Source organism: Aquarana catesbeiana, linkage group LG10 (genome assembly GCF_042186555.1).
Source record: "Aquarana catesbeiana isolate 2022-GZ linkage group LG10, ASM4218655v1, whole genome shotgun sequence".
NCBI lineage: Eukaryota > Metazoa > Chordata > Amphibia > Anura > Ranidae > Aquarana > Aquarana catesbeiana.
In genome coordinates, this window is record NC_133333.1 from 64,983,107 (window position 1) to 65,000,093 (window position 16,987).

A 16,987-nucleotide genomic window follows, 5' to 3' on the forward strand; every position below is an offset into this window, starting at 1 on the left:
TTTCAATGATTTTTATCTATATTGCTGGGATCCAATAATACATTACAGCTATATATATAGGTGTCTCACCAGACCTGCAGAGACACCGCTCAGCGCCAGGGAACCAAGACAGATCCAGAGTATAGGTATATATTTTAGATGTTTAAAGTTCTAGTGAACATTCAAAAGTGCATAAAAGTAAAAATACATCAATATGCGACCATAAGTTGTTCACAAACACATGAATAAAATTAAACTCTACTTTGTCTGTTTAAGCAGAAATACAAGCAGCTATCTTAAACCAAAAAATATCAATATTGCATCAGTGTTAAAAGTAATCCTAATACGACTAATTTGTCACACTAGACAGCGCTTATGTTGAGCATTTGAAACATGTGGCCAACAGCACATAAAAGGACATTCATATAACAAAAAGTCCCTAAAAAAGTCCCTTAAAAGAGAGTCCCTTAAATAGGGTAGTGATGTAGACAGTTCAGGGTGTAGTTTAAATTAACAGGTGATCACGAAAACAATCCTCCACATGCACCTTCCACCGATCACTCCGAAATCCACCCGGTGACAAACACACTCCCCCTCGGGGGTTAAACTCACCAGAAATGGGGAGTAATAAAGCCTTCAGAGTCAGCACTCTTTTAACAGCAGTTTGTTCACATCATCACTATGCAAAGGGTCACAGGTTTGCAGGGCTCATAATGAATCAAGGAAACCAGAAAAAAGAAGGGGTGCACATAGCGTAATCCTGTTTGACTCAAAATCCCTTGCACAAAGACAGACATAGAACCCCCTTCAATAAAATACGTACATCAAGTAAAATCACAAATAAGCAATCAATCGAACAGGCAGGTCATGTAAGTGTGTCAACTTCACCATAGGATGTCAGCGCCGATACACAGGAAAAGATGAAAACTTCCTGGTTGTGCTGATGACTCCGGTGGAGCGCACACGTCACTTCCTACGTCGTGTTAGCCACGCCCTGACGCGTTTCGTCATATCCTTTGACTTCAACAGAGGGCCTCTTTTGAAGTCAAAGGATATGACGAAACGCGTCAGGGCGTGGCTAACACGACGTAGGAAGTGACGTGTGCGCTCCACCGGAGTCATCAGCACAACCAGGAAGTTTTCATCTTTTCCTGTGTATCGGCGCTGACATCCTATGGTGAAGTTGACACACTTACATGACCTGCCTGTTCGATTGATTGCTTATTTGTGATTTTACTTGATGTACGTATTTTATTGTAGGGGGTTCTATGTCTGTCTTTGTGCAAGGGATTTTGAGTCAATAAACAGGATTACGCTATGTGCACCCCTTCTTTTTTCTGGTTTCCTTGATTCATTATGAGCCCTGCAAACCTGTGACCCTTTGCATAGTGATGATGTGAACAAACTGCTGTTAAAAGAGTGCTGACTCTGAAGGCTTTATTACTCCATTTCTGGTGAGTTTAACCCCCGAGGGGGAGTGTGTTTGTCACCGGGTGGATTTCGGAGTGATCGGTGGAAGGTGCATGTGGAGGATTGTTTTCGTGATCACCTGTTAATTTAAACTACACCCTGAACTGTCTACATCACTACCCTATTTAAGGGACTCTCTTTTAAGGGACTTTTTTTAGGGACTTTTTGTTATATGAATGTCCTTTTATGTGCTGTTGGCCACATGTTTCAAATGCTCAACATAAGCGCTGTCTAGTGTGATAAATTAGTCGTATTAGGATTACTTTTAACACTGATGCAATATTAATACATTACAGCTTCGAGTAGTTTTAAGCACTTGCCTACTGGGCACTTAAAAAAAAAAACTTTGAAAAACTTTGAAAAAAAGAAAAGCGCATTTTTCTTAGTTTCTGTGATAAAATTTTGCAAATTATTAATTTTTCTTCATAAATTTTGCCCACAATTTATACTGCTACACATCTTTGGTAAAAATAAACCAAATTAGTGGATATTATTTGGTCTGTGTGAAAGTTAGAGAGAGTCTACAAGCTGTGGTGTAAAGATGAAGATTTTTTTTTCTCCACAAAATTGTCATTGTAATAGGTTATTTCTCTCACATGGCATGTGTATACCACAAATGATGCCCCAAAATACATTCTGCTACTCCCAAGTATGGCGATACCACGTGTGGGACTTTTTCACAGCCTTGCCACATAGAGAGGCCCAACATGCAGGGAGCACCATCAGGTGTTCTAGGAGCATAAATTACACATTTAACTTGTTGACTACCTATTACACTTTTGAAGGCCCTGGAGCACCAGTACAATGACACATGAGACTAATGGCAGATGGCACTAATACGTGGCACTGATGACACGTGACACTGTTACATGGAACCGACAGGTGGCACTGGGGACAGGTGGCACCGACAGGTGGCACTGGGGACAGATGGCACTGACAGGTACTGTGGGCACCGTGTTTTATTTGGTGTTCGCTCACGCTGCAGCACAGCTCTCCCTCCTCACACGTGGTCTCTGTGTGAGGAGGGAGAGCCGGCAATGAGAGATGATCTCATATGTTTACACTTTACACTGTGATTGGCTATTTAGCATGATCTGTGATTGGCTGTGTCCAAGGGACACGGGCAACACAGATTTTCCCCCAATGCGTGCCCGCGGCGCACGGGGAATAAGTAAACAGGAGGACGTCCAGGGATGCCCGGCAATTGAGCGCTGCGCTGTAGCCGTCTTTCGGCTATAGCGCGGGCATTTAGTTGTTAAATTACGTTTTTTACTTTAGAAATGTCATTTTGCTGTTGTACGGTTATAAACATGGGAAAGATGTGCTACTTTACAGGCAGACTAAGGAGACCCCCCAGGCACGATATTTAAATGAATTTCATTTTTATTGTTTCACTTTAAGCAATATTAAAATCACTGCTCCCGAAAAAATTTCAGTTTTTAAAACTTTTTTTTGCATTGACACATGTCCCCTGGGGCAGGACCTGGGTCCCCAAACACTTTTTATGGCAATAACTTGCACATAAGCCTTTAAAATTAGCACTTTTGATTTTTCACGTTCGCGTCCTATAGTCCCATAGTGTTCGCTCAAATTTTTGGCCTGTTCGCATGTTCTGCTGCAAACCGAACCAGGGGGTATTCAGCTCATCCCTAGTTGTCAGACCACGCGCTCCCACCTCAATATCTCTTTCCTTCCCCACACACAATTCCCACACATTCAACTGCAAATGAAATGCCTCCCTCTTGACTGACCTTACCATACAAGCAGACAGAAAAAAAACGTAATCCAGAAATATTCCAATACAAACTCAACCTCTGACACTTCCCCGCTGAACATCTGGGTAGCACATAAGTGTGTCAGAGGCGAACTTATAAAATGGGGAGAAAGAAAGAAAATATTGCCAATCCTGCAATGAAAATAGCACAATACAAACAATCCCTAACAAAAAGTCAGAATCAGAGTGCAATGATTGTAGAAAAGCCCTTCAACAAATATTGGACTTAAAAACCAAAAAGATCCTTCTTTTACAAAATTTTATACAGTGCTCAGCATAAATGAGTACATCCCAACAGATTTTTAAGAAAGTGTGGGAGGAATGGGTGAAAGGCGCGTGATCAGACACTGGCATCAAATCATACAGTTTATTCATAAGCAATAAAATACATACATGTAAGAAATATAAACATACTACGTTTTGTCAAAAGGTTACAAAATGTACACTTGTAGTGTTACAAGTGGGACATGCCCAAACAGGGGCAAGTGCTAAAGGAATGGTTGATGCGTTTCAAGGATAACCTCTTCATGAGAGCTTTAAAAGGTGAAACAGTCTGTACAAACACATATGCACATGGGAAGTGGTGGCTAGTGGAGAGACATATCATGTGAAGGATAGTTAGTTCTCCTTAACTCCATGTAGGTCCACATCAGAGCACTCTATAGCGGCAGAAATAATATGTGTGCAAGGTGATCCTTGTATGATTTGATGCCAGTGTCTGATTACGTGCCTTCCACCCATCCCTCCCACACTATCTTCTTCAGACCACCCCGGGTCAGTCTAGGCAGCGGGACATACATGACCACTTTCTCCAGTTTGTCCATCATAACAGCACTACGTACCCATACCAACAATGCCCCCACGAGCGCAGGAGTAAATCTTTTTTGTTTAGATTTTTAAGAAAACCTTTCCTTTCAGAATTTTTTTTTTCTATGGGACACTATAATACAAAATACTCCCACAAATGCGGGCCATTGATTGCAACCAAGATTTGTTAATTTGCACACACAAAAAAGTTTTTTTCCTAACAAATTAATTCAAGACCATGTTGCAAAAATGAATACACCCCAATGAAAGTCTTGGGATCAAAGCTAAATTTTAAACAAAATCCTAACAAGAATTCAACTACAGGCGAGTGTAATTATTCATAGAACAGGTGTCCAGAAGACGGTCAATTATAAAGGGGCTTTACTTAGGAAAACCCCTTCCAATTTCATGCTGTCAGCAATGGTACCACATGGAAGAGAAATGTCCTGAGAATGAAAATCATTTCTTTACACAAGAAAGGTGAAGGCTACAAGAAGATCAGCAAAGCTTTACTTATCAGTCAGAATACTGTAGCAAAAGTGATACAAAAATTTAAGATTGAACTGCAACCATATCAGGGACAAGGAGACCATCCTTGGAAGTTAACACCTCAACAGAGAAGGGTGATGAGAAGGGTTTAAAAAAAAAAAAAGCCGCCATGCAAGTTCACTGCAGTTAGCTAAAGAAGCATAAAGCCAAACTGGGGGGATTGTTTCCCGTGACACAATATGGCATACACTGCAGAGGAAGGGCATGCACTGCTGTCGTTCATGAAGGAAGCCTCTCCTAAAGCCCATACACAAAAGAGCAAGCCTAAAATTTGCCACGGCCCATTCTGAAAAAGAAGACAACTGGTAATCTGATATCTGTACTCTGTAAATTGATGGCTTCAAAACTGTACAGCATCGCTAAGGTTGCGGAGTACAAAAAAAATATGCCTACAGTGAAACATGGTGGTGACAGTGTCCTTCTGTGGGGCTGCATGAGTGCTGCTGGGGTCGGGGAGCTGCATTTCATTGAGGGTATCATGAATTCACAGATGAACTGCTCTAGATTGAAAGAAAATGCTACCATCACTATGTGCCCTTGGCCGTTGTGCACTTTTCCAACATTACAATGATCGAAAACACACATCTAAGGCCACTGTTGCATTTCTGAAGAAGAACAGGGTGAAAGTGGTTCAGTGGCGAATAGGCATGGTCCTGATGTTCGCAGAACAAACATACATATGGGGCGTTCGTGGCAAATTCGAGCACCGTGGAGCGCCCCCTAATGCACTGCAAAATAGTGCATTAGCGGCCGCTGATTGGTCGAAGCATGTACCTGACCTGCATGCTTTAGCCAATCACAGCGCAATCTGCTGTGAGAGCCATGATTGGCCAAAGGCATGGTGCCTTTAGCCAATCATGGCTCAGGGGGCCAAGTCCACGCCCCACACAATATAAGGCTGCTTACACAGTGGCCATATGTAGTGTGATAATGGAGATTGAGAAGTTGAGATAAATTCAAGTCTTTTGATCTAATCTAATTCACAGAATCTATACATCAAAAATTGAAGGTCTCCTGTTCTCTACCAATGCAGAAAAGGCCTTTGATAGGGTCGCCTGGGACCACTACCTGCTCATTCATTGACCTGGGAAATAATATGTCGGCATGGATTAAATCCCTTTATTACAACCCACAAGCTAAAGTTAAAGTCACTGAAGTTTATTCAGACCCAATAAATCTCCACAACAGCACAAGAAAACGTTGTCCCAAAGCTCTTCATCCAAACCCTAGAACCGTTACTCAGGACACTTAATCTCCAAAGCGCGAAACATGGCTTCCAACTAGGAAAAAAAAATATATAAATCTGCGGCCTACACCCCACATTTCAATACCAAATCTAATCTAAACCTTCCAATATCCATATCACATTTCAAAATAAATCGTAACAAATCAGGCACCCTCAACCTAACACTATCGAATGAACAATTACAATCCACACAAATGAATTGCCCATTCAAATGGGAACAAAAAGCCCTGAAATATATACAGAAGGTATTAAGCTTAACTCAGATTTAAAATCTATTTTTTATTTGAATTTTAAGCCCTAAATGATGGGTATAGAAAAAGATTTGAAAAGGTGCAATTCTAAACCGTTCTCTTGGTTCGGAAGAGGGGCTATTTTCAAAATGACGATCCTACCATGTATTGCACTTTTTCCATGCACGTTCTATCAAAATTCCAAAAAATGTCTTTAAACGCCTTTCTACCCTACAACACAATTATGTATGGGCTAATAAAAAACCTAGGATTAACCTTAATTTACTCACCCACCCTATAGCAAAGAGCAGAGTGGGATTACCGGATTTTAAAAAATATTATACCGCTCATTTCACCAGATTGAGTAAACTTAGAAGACTCCTGCTCCCCCTATCCACTTCAGCTTTTACCATGGACCTTACCTTCAAACAACCCAGGAACAATCAAACATCATCCACTGAGATGGGAAATGGTTAATACCTTGTGCCAGTTATTGGTAATAAGAAAGCTGCTATTCCCCTAGCTAAGGTATATGGATACTACTTTAGATGTCAATAGGTTTAATGTGAGGGAGCGCTATTAAGAGGACCGTCATCCAATGATGAAGTGCAAATGCGAGTGCAAACATAAAGTGCTGTTGGTGTGCTGTATACAAATGTAGAATAAATCTTCAATATATGATAAACATCTTATAGTGAATACGGAAAAATAAATAACCCTGAATCAATAAAAAATCCTTTTAAATAAACTTCTTCAGGGCTTGTTATCTTCAATGTGACATCAAAGGTAAATAATCCTTCACCCACTGTGAATCATACACCCAAAGTGCTCCATAAGTAGATTCCGCTTACCAGATGGATATTTAAATTAAAAAGAAGGTCATACAGCACTTTTAGTAAAGTGTAAACTTGCTCAATACTGGAGGAGATATCCTTCATATAAATCCCTCCTCCGCAAGCCCATGAGAGAGGTATATAAAAGATGGAAAGGGAACCAAATAGCGTAATCCCGTTTTATTAAAATATATAAAAATACAAAGCAAAAATGCCTGCTTATATGAATAAGTACCTTAACCCGGCACTGAGGTTACTCACGTGCTGACTAGAGCAATGGTGCCTCCCAGCTCATGCTGACATGTCGGTGTGCGTTCCACCGTTCAGCACGATCAACCAGGGACCCAGGTGCAACGTGACCAAGAAGCACCTCGACGTACGTTTCGTATTGCTACGTCATCAGGAAGCGTTCCTGGTCACTACAAGGCATTAGACTAAATAGCATGGGAGCGTGCCACAATTGGAGAGGAGCATCCCCTTGTGCAGATGGGGGAATGTTTGTTTGCCCTGTGAAATGTTTAATATTCAATTTCCTAGCATATTTTTCAATATCAACAAATAAATCAAACTTACAGATTTCTATCTGGTGCAAAATTTCAAACCTTGGAGCCAATACCTCCATCTCCTCCACGGAGAATTGGATCCCTGCTAGATTAAAAATGCCTAAAGTCAATTGGCTTGTTTTCTTTTTCTTTCTCCCTCTTTCTGTACATTCTTTGGGGTAATGGGGTGGGGTAGGTGGGATCCTGTAGGGTTTCTTCCACCCCTCCATTTCCCCCCCTGGTGGTACTAATTTTGATAAGGTGGCCTAGGTGGGTAATGATTCCTACCATAATCATAGTATTATGGTGTTCAAGTGTTCTATTTTCCAATGGTGCATTGGATAATTTGAGTTGGGTTCGAAGTAAAATTTTCTAGCCATCTATGCAACAATATTTTGTACTTCTCTCTCCACTGAAGATTCCTTGGAATTGTTTGGGTTCAAATCTTCCTACCATTTATATACCTGGTTCTCTTAAAAATCTTGCATGTCCTTTTGGTATTTTTTACTTTTTTTTTTTATTTGATTTCACCATCATACTTGGGATAAGAAAGTTTGTAACTTTTGTGCTTTGTCCAAATAATCATTGATTCCCATGAATGCTCCATTTTTTCTTTAAGCTCTGCCAATTTTGTCTTCGGAGCTATATTTTTAGCTCTAGTCATCAATTGCATGAGCTTTTGCACGCAAGAATTGAAAAACTGGTACCATTCATCTAATAATCCTAATGCCCTGTACAAACGATAGGATTTTCCGATGGAAAATGTGAGATAGGACCTTGTTGTCGGAAATTCCGACTGTGTGTAGACTCCATCACACATTTTCCATAGGAATTTCTGACACAAAGTTTGAGAGCTTGCTATAAAATTTTCCGACAACAAAATCCGTTGTCAGAAATTCCGATCGTGTGTACACAAATCCGACCCACAAAGTGCCACTCATGTTTAGAATAAACTAAGAGACAAAAGCTATTGGTTACTGCCCCGTTTATAGTCCCGACGTCCGTGTTTTACGTCACCGTGTTCAGAACGATCGGATTTTCCGACAACTTCGTGTGACCATGTGTACGCAAGACAAGTTTGAGCCAACATCCGTCTGAAAAAAATCCATGGATTTTGTTGTCGGAATGTTCGATCAATGTCCGACCGTGTGTACAGGGCATAAGTCTTCAATACCATCATTGGGACTCACATCCCATCGCGGTCTCCTAGGTGTAAGATTCTTCCCTATATGCACACACATCAAATGAAGCAATGTCCCACCACAGCCTAATTTGCCTTTCCATATCATGTTGGAGTTGTTTGAAACCCATTTCTAAATCTATAGTAGGACTGGGAGCCCACTGGAAACACTTAATATTCATTTTCCTTTCTTTCATGAAATCAAACATCCATGGCTGGGTAAGTATTATGTTCTAATAAGAACCAAAGAAATGGTTAATACCTTGCACCAGTTATTGGTAAAAGGAAAGCTGCTGTTCCCCTAGCTAAGGTAGATGGATACTACTTTAGATCGCAATAGGTTTAATGTGAGGGTGCTATTAAGAGGACTGTTGTCCAATGTTTTTCATATGTATATATTACTTTTTCATACCAATGTATGATATATGGTTTACTGGGTACACACAGACAGGTTCTCCTCTCCAATCGTGGTGCGCTCCCATGCTATTTAGTCGAATGCCTTGTAGTGACCAAGAATGCTTCCTGATTACATAGCAATACGAAACATACGGCAAGGCGCATCTTGGTCATGTTGCATCCGGGTCTCTGGTTGATTGTGCTGGACGTTGAAATGCATGCCGACAAGTCAGCGTGAGCCAGGAGGCATCATTGCTTTAGTCAGCATGCGAGTAGCCTCAGTGCCGGGTTAAGGCACTTATTGATGTAAGCAGGCATTTTTGCTTTGTATTTTAATATATATTTTAATAAAACGGGATTACGCTATTTGGTTCCCTTTCCATCTTTTATATACCTCTCTTATGGACTTGCGGAGGAGGTACTCATATCAAGAACAAGTCTCCAGTATTAAAGTTTACACTTTGCTAAAAGCGCTGTATGACCTTTTTAAATAAAGAGGTCATATCCATCTGGTAAGCAGAATCGACTTATTGAGCAGTTTGGGTGTATGATTCACAGTGGGTCACAGATTATTTACCTTTGATGTCACATTGAAGATAACAAGCACTGAAGTTTATTTAAAAGGACTTTTTATTGATTCAGTTTTTTTTTTCCATATTCACTATAAGTTTATCATATACTGAAGATGTATGCTACCTTATGGCACATTGCACATTAATACTGTTGCAGTGTTAATTTTATCATTTGTATACAGCACAACACCACTTACTTTATTTACATTTGCACTTTATCATTGGACGACGGTCCTTTTAATAGTGCCCCCTCACATTAAACCTATAAATATCATCCACTAACACCACACTCAATTTTTCACAAATTATTCAAAACTCACAAACTCTACTACACCTGGACCCCTTTCACAAATTGCAAACAATCCAGATTTTCCTCCGGGCATACAGAACAAAGCATTCCCACGTATAGATCGAGACATGCCTCTTTCTTGCCCTTCAATGCATCCACAAAGGCAAAATAAAATCTTTTGAAACTCTTAAAAAGGGAACCAATCTTAATTACTGGCCGTATGTACACATAAGGAATATTTTAGAAGACCTCTTACTCCTCTAGAAAAAAAAAAAAAAAATCGCACATTAGCAAAACTACATCATATTCATGGCTTACACAGGATAGGAGTGTATTGAATGCTAAGCATAAACAGGCTTGGGAAAGAAAATTAAACGAATGACAGACAGTGTTTTTGCTCACAAGCACACGAATGCAAGAAATCTCTTACAAAATCCTTGTGCAGTGGTACATTACACCATGTAAAATCAAGAGTTGATCTCCTTCAGCCTCTGACATGTGTTAGCACTGCCATTCAGAAAAAGGCACATCCTTACGCAGTGGACGTGCCCTCCAATATCCGAATTTTGTCACAAGGTTAAAAGATGGATTATCCATATCACTGAAACAAAAATGGAACTGAATCCAGCTTCTTGCCTACTACATATAAACTCCTACCCATACAAAAACTCACTGACGAGACACCTGCTAAATTCAGCAAAATCCTTAATCCTCACTCACTGGAAATCTTCATATACTCTGACAGTCAGAGTCATCTTTATGGTTATATACACCAAATCACACCTACATATTCTAACAATCTCTTAACACTTTGATGTTATAGACCAAACAAATGTAATTTTCCTGCATATTTTATCTAACTATAGACCTAACGTGTTAGAACATTGAACTCTTATTACAATGTCAAATAGTCCTTATGATCATTATAATGCTTAGGACATTCACACCTCTTCCCATTTGATGATATTTCCTTAACCCCCTCCATCATCTAAAAGAAACTACTCAGCTTTACACTTTTTCCTTACCAACCCTTTCTTCTATTTTCACACACTTATATTACTGTAATTTCATGCTCAGAAATCTATCACCCAGTTATTTTACATGATCAAGTTTATGCTCGTAATGCATATACATAGTTTATTTATTCTGGATCTGTAAACATTGTCATTTTGCATTATGTACATATGTACCAAAAAAAAAGAAAAAAAAAAAAAAAAAAAAGGATTGTGTATATGGAGGGTTTCTATTTATTCATTCAATTGGTTGAACTAGTTGGACTGTGGACCAGAGTTTGTCTTTTTCAACCTATGTAACTATTGGAGGATCTTTTGCCTTCCGGGACGCCGAGGCAGTCAAGCTGTGGCCGTTTTTCCGGCGGCCAGGATGCTACATCTTGGAGGTGGGGGGAGAGGTCGGCACCTGCGGCCTATTAGTGGATTTCAGGAAGCCCTATAAATAACCTCAGGCTGCATGTTGATCAAGACAGGATCCCATGCATCCCTGAACCTATGGTCATTCTACATAAATGGCCTTATGTAAGTACTTCTTTTAATTATGGTCGATTCCCAATTTGCCCTTTCAGATTACCATTGCTAAAATATACCTCAACACTGCATTTTTGCCTTGGCTCATTATATAGTTGGAGCTAGGCATCCTAATTTCAGTCCACTGATGTTTTATAGCATTCATACACACACAAACCTTTCACTAGTTGATCATCTTCACCCTAGCATACTTGGACCTTTTTTTTTTGTCTTTTCCTCCCCACATACAACTTCCCCACTGGCACCTGCATTTTCTTTCACATGTTTTGCTATTTATTTCTTTTTTACTTTCAAAATATTTTATTTTAAAAGATATAAAATACATTGTGATATGAGACATTTCATTAAGAAATACATAACTGAACCTGGAGGTTGATAACTTGGAAAATTCAATCATATATCCAAAATATAAAACAAAATAGGAGAAAGTTCTTAAATCAAATATTACTACATCTCTAGCTATCAAATAAGTGTTTTCGGATAAATATCTCCTTGGTAGGATTCCTTTCATAATTTCTTGAAGAAATAAACGCTATTTATTTCTTATTCTACTCTACATGCATCAGCATGTCATACACCTTTTTTTATTGTATATTTTGCAGATTTCAGCACTCCTTCACTTCTCACACCACCACTCACGCCCTCACACGTTTTTGTCTCACTGCAAATTTCTCCTTGCACTCACTCCATCTTTCTTCCCCTTCCAGCTTCACACAACACATCCACTCAACTCATACCCATTAAATCACTCCTTTCCTTTCACACACCACCATACTATTGTCAGAACAGCATATACACACTCTATCAAATTAACATAAATAAATTACTGCAATAATATATGAACATCTTAAAGCGGAGTTCCACACAAAAATGTAACTTCCACTTTTCGGAACCCCCCCTCTCCGGTGTCACATTTGGCACCTTTCAGAGGGGAGGGGGGTGCAGATACCTGTATAATAATAGGTATTTGCACCCACTTCTGGAAATAGACTCCCACGGGAGTCTACGCCCCCCCCCCCCCCCGCTGTCTGCTGCCCCCCCCAGAGACAGCAGGGACCATCCAGATTGTGTAGCGAGACTCGCACATGTACAGTAGGGAACCAGGAAGTGAAGCCGCAATGCTTCACTTCCTGATTCCCTCACCGAGGATGGTGGCGGCAGCACCCGAGAGCCGAGCGATTGATCGGCTTTGGCTGCCGACATCGCTGGACCCTGGGACAGGTAAGTGTCCATTTATTAATAGTCAGCAGCTGCAGTAGCTGCTGGCTAATTTTTTTTTTTTTTTTTTTTTTTTTTTTTTTTTTTAGGTGGACCTCCTCTTTAATACCCAATAAACATGAAATCTGTTTGACATTTAATGATGTAAACTTAATAAGATCTCCATAAAGGAGACCTATACTGATAATAAACAATTGGAATCCGTTTGACACTTTGTAATATGTTAGGCCTTTTTGGAATCCCCTTTTGATGCTTTGACATCATTGGGAATTTGCTGCAGGTGTTGGCCTCCCTCACCCTCTGAGACTCGGTTCACACAGGGACGACTTGTCAGGCGACCTAGTCGCCTGACAAGTCGCCTCCCGTTCTGTACAATGGAACCGTTCTAATCGGAGCGACTTGCGACTTGAGCGACTTGAAAAAGGTTCCTGTACGACTTTGGGGCGACTTGCATAGACTTCTATACAGAAGTCGTTTTGCAAGTCGCCGCGGAAGTCGTTTGCAGGTCGCCTCGCCGAGGCGACCTGCAAGTCGTGCCGCCCCTGTGTGAACCGGGTCTGAGGGTGTCCTCAGCTTTAGGTGGGGTGAGTGGTCGGCACCTGCAGCCTATTAGTGGACTCCAGGAAGCCCTATAAATAACTTTAGGCTGCATGTGGATCAAGAACCTACAGTCATTCCACACGAATGGCTCCATGTAAGTACTCCATATAACCATGGTTTATTCCTACCTTGCCTTTTCAGGTTACCATCTTTAAAATACATTTTAACATTGCATCTTTGCTTCTGTTTATTGATTCTCTGGCTCATTTTAGATTTGAAGCCAGGCATCCCATTCTAGTCAACCTATGCTTTATAGCATTCACATATACCTGGCTCATGTTGTCAGACCATATTTATGGTTCGTGCACTTGCACCCCTTTCACTAGATCACTCTCACCACTGTTTTTTGGCCCTTCCTTCCCTTCATACACTACCTCACTCTTTTTTTTTCCTATCACACAACACCATACTATTGTCAGAACAACATATACATACTCTAATTTAATACAAATTAATAACTATAATATATGAACATACCTAATGAACATGTGGAATCTGTTTGGCATTTAATGTTCTAGATCTTCATAAAGAAGACATATACTAATGAACAATTGGAATATGTCTGACATTTTGTAATAGGTTAGGACTTTTTGGAATCCCCTTTTGGTGCATTGATATAATTGGGAATTTGCTGCAGGTGTTGGCTTCCCTTACCCTCTGAGGTTGTCCTCGGCGTGACTGCTTGCAAGTCGCATTCGATCGATCCTTCCCTCTTTTGGGACACGAATGAGTATGTCCCCTCGGGGATTATCGGTTTTAAACTTATGGTCAAGAGATCTCTTTTCACCTTTCAGTGGTAACTATACCTTGCATATATGAAAATGAATACATGTTGGAATATTTCCTTCTTTCGAGATACTAAATATATCTCTTTATAGCAGACCTGATGAAGACCACATGGGTCGAAACGTGTCGGGACCCCGTCACAACAGACTAATGATCATGTGATGCTGTAATTTTGTGTTTGCTTTGCTTTCTGTAAATGTGAAATGGTAGTGTTATCCCTTGACCAGTTTATACGGCTTGATACGGCAACATGTTATTGACCTTACATGTTTCCAATAAAATATTTTACAGAAATCCTTTCTGACTTGCCTATTTTGCTGTTTCAAAGCCCCCTGGGGGAACCTTCCCATAATACACATATTCGAGGATCTTAAAGCCTTGCGGTATTAGGGGATCACAGAGCAATGCAGTGTTGGGGATCTCAAAGTGGGGTGTAGGAGGGGGTTCCTGGAAAGGTGCCCTCCCCATGTGCCTGATATGAATTGGGGGTAGTGCACGCTGGTCCCCTTCCCCCCGGCCTGGTTTTCTGGCCTAACAGACTGAATGCTCAGATAAAAGTCTGATATGGATTTTGCGTGGGACCCCATTCTTATCTTGGGGGGGGCTTTTGCGTGGGGTTACCCTTAAAATGTATACTGTATTTTTTAGTGGAAGCCCAAATGCTGTGTTTTTTCTTTGTTTTTTTGCATGGGGTCCCCCACTAACATCTATACTAGTAACTAATCTAGGATAAGAGTCTGCTGGTATAGTTGAAGGGATTCTATGGCCTATTGCTTACAAACAGCACTAGACAGCCAGAAACTGATATTTACTGGAAATTCAAACTGCATTTTTTTCCCTTTGTAAATGTCACTTTTGCTGTAATAGCTAGTATACATCATACACATTCACTATTCACAGGCAGATTCAAGACATCCCCCAAGCAGGTTATTAAAAGAATTTTGCAATAATAAAATTACTGCTACCCCAAAAAGGTATTTAAAAAAAAAATGTTTGCATTGGTACATATCCCTCAGGGTACTCCCCAGCTCCCTATGCCCTTTGTTTGATAATTCCCTGCCTATTAGCCTAGACAATTTCCATTACTGATTTCCATGATTCAGCACCCGTTGATCTTAATGGGGTTCAGATGCAGCATCTGATCATCAGTAAAGTTCGCCGAACGTACCATGAACTAAACTTGGGTACGCCCGGCTCATCACTAATGTACATACTTCTTAGTTGTCACTGCTATTGATGTGTTTTGGAGTTCTGAAGTACTTTGCTGTTTAAGTAAACTATATTAAATGGCTTAAGGCACTCTGTTGGTGTGAATCTGTTGCTGTTTTGCAATAATGTAAGAATAATCTTAGGCATGAATAGTAGGCATCAAAGGGTACCTGATGATGCCTATACTGTGAGATAAGATTCTTGCATAGTGCTTGCTGGCATCTCACAACATGCTTTGACCTCTGAGGTACGGGGGAGAGCAAGCATGCAGTTCCCCACTACCTTTTCTGTCATACAAAATAATCTGTTAATTGACAACTGTAAAGCACTGTTGAAGGTTTTAAGGGTGGGTTTTGTCAAAGTGTATGGTGCCATAATATGAACAAATGATCACCAAATCATTCGAGGCAATGTATATTTATCCTATAATTTATAGGTTGCATTAGGACAATTATAGTACATACATTTTGCATGACAGAGCCACTTGAAATATCCACTTTACCATTAAAAAGGTTTACAATGCCATGTTTCCATGCTGATTTACCTGCAGATTACGCCAATGATGAAAAGTAACAGGGCTGTGATGTCCACATGATTCCAAGAATCCTGCAAGTACTGCTTGACCTTCTGTGTCACTGGCATTGACCCCACAAAAAAGCTTTGTCGTATTTCCTCACACACCATGGTGAAAACCCAGAAATACAATATGATCTCTGCAGTGGATGGACCAATGGGTGGTGGTTCTTTGAAGTCCATGAGCAACACATAGGAGAAAAGGAAGAGAAAGGCAAAGTACATGACTACGTTGCCAAAGAATGCAGTGACAGGGGCACTCCAGAACTGCTTCCAGCGCCTCATCCATTGAGGCCGGGGCTTCTCTTTAGTCAGTTCCACTTCTGGGACTTCTGAGTGCAAGTCTGTTGCCTTGCCAGGTTTCAGCTCCAAAAGCTCATTTTTTTCCCTCATTATTTCCTCCCTAAAAAGAAATTAAAGATGTAATCTATAACCACAGTGTAAAAAAAGGAAACCAATTTGTGTGGGATTTGTCCACTGAGTGGACTTGAACTCAAAAGGTGAAGATTTGCTAGAGAATATCCAGCAATGCTAATTGTGCCCAAGCGTTGCCCAGAAAGATCTACCTTTTGTCTCAAATTACTCTTGAAAAAAGCAGTACACTTCCTGGTATGTCAATATGCATAGGCACTCCTGTGCATATAGGCTCATAGCTGTAAACCTGCTATGTGAGAGGCACTGACTGCTGTCTCAGACTACTATTCTCATCCACATTGGGGGGGGGTTTAGTGATGTTGTTACTGTGCTGTTTTTTAAAAAGGATTTTTTTTACCGGAGGACAGCACTACTTGCATCTCCCTGCTTCTACTTATTTATTATATATTATGTAGCAAAGTCCCGGGCCCCTGAAGCCCAATGGTGACCTCCAGAGTTAACTACAGCTGAGATCAGTGTAGAGTGGGTTACAAGGCATGGTGGATGTAATGCAAGCTGAACGAAAACAAAGAGAGGAGGTGCCCCAGGGATTTTATGGGCAAGGGTTGAAATCAAATAGAGGAGTAGATACAAAAAGTGATACAAAATGTATTAGTTTATAAGAAACAAAATTACATATAGAGATGTTTAAAATCTCTATATGTAATTTTGTATATCTTATAAGCTAATACATTTTGTATCACTTTTTTACATTTTTTTCTTTTTTACATTCGTTTTCTGTCTTGACATGGTATCTAATAGGTAGTCTTCAACAA

General features: G+C 40.3%; 1 protein-coding gene across 2 annotated transcripts in view; it reads right to left on the minus strand.

Moving 5' to 3' along the window:
* The window catches only part of TRPM4 (transient receptor potential cation channel subfamily M member 4), a 604,715-nt gene that overhangs the window by 163,201 nt on the left and 424,527 nt on the right, over positions 1 to 16,987 (minus strand). For both annotated transcript variants that reach the window (XM_073602273.1, XM_073602274.1), the window contains exon 17: positions 15,769 to 16,200. In XM_073602273.1, coding sequence (XP_073458374.1) covers positions 15,769 to 16,200 — 432 coding nt within the window. The remainder of the gene's footprint in view (positions 1 to 15,768; positions 16,201 to 16,987) is intronic.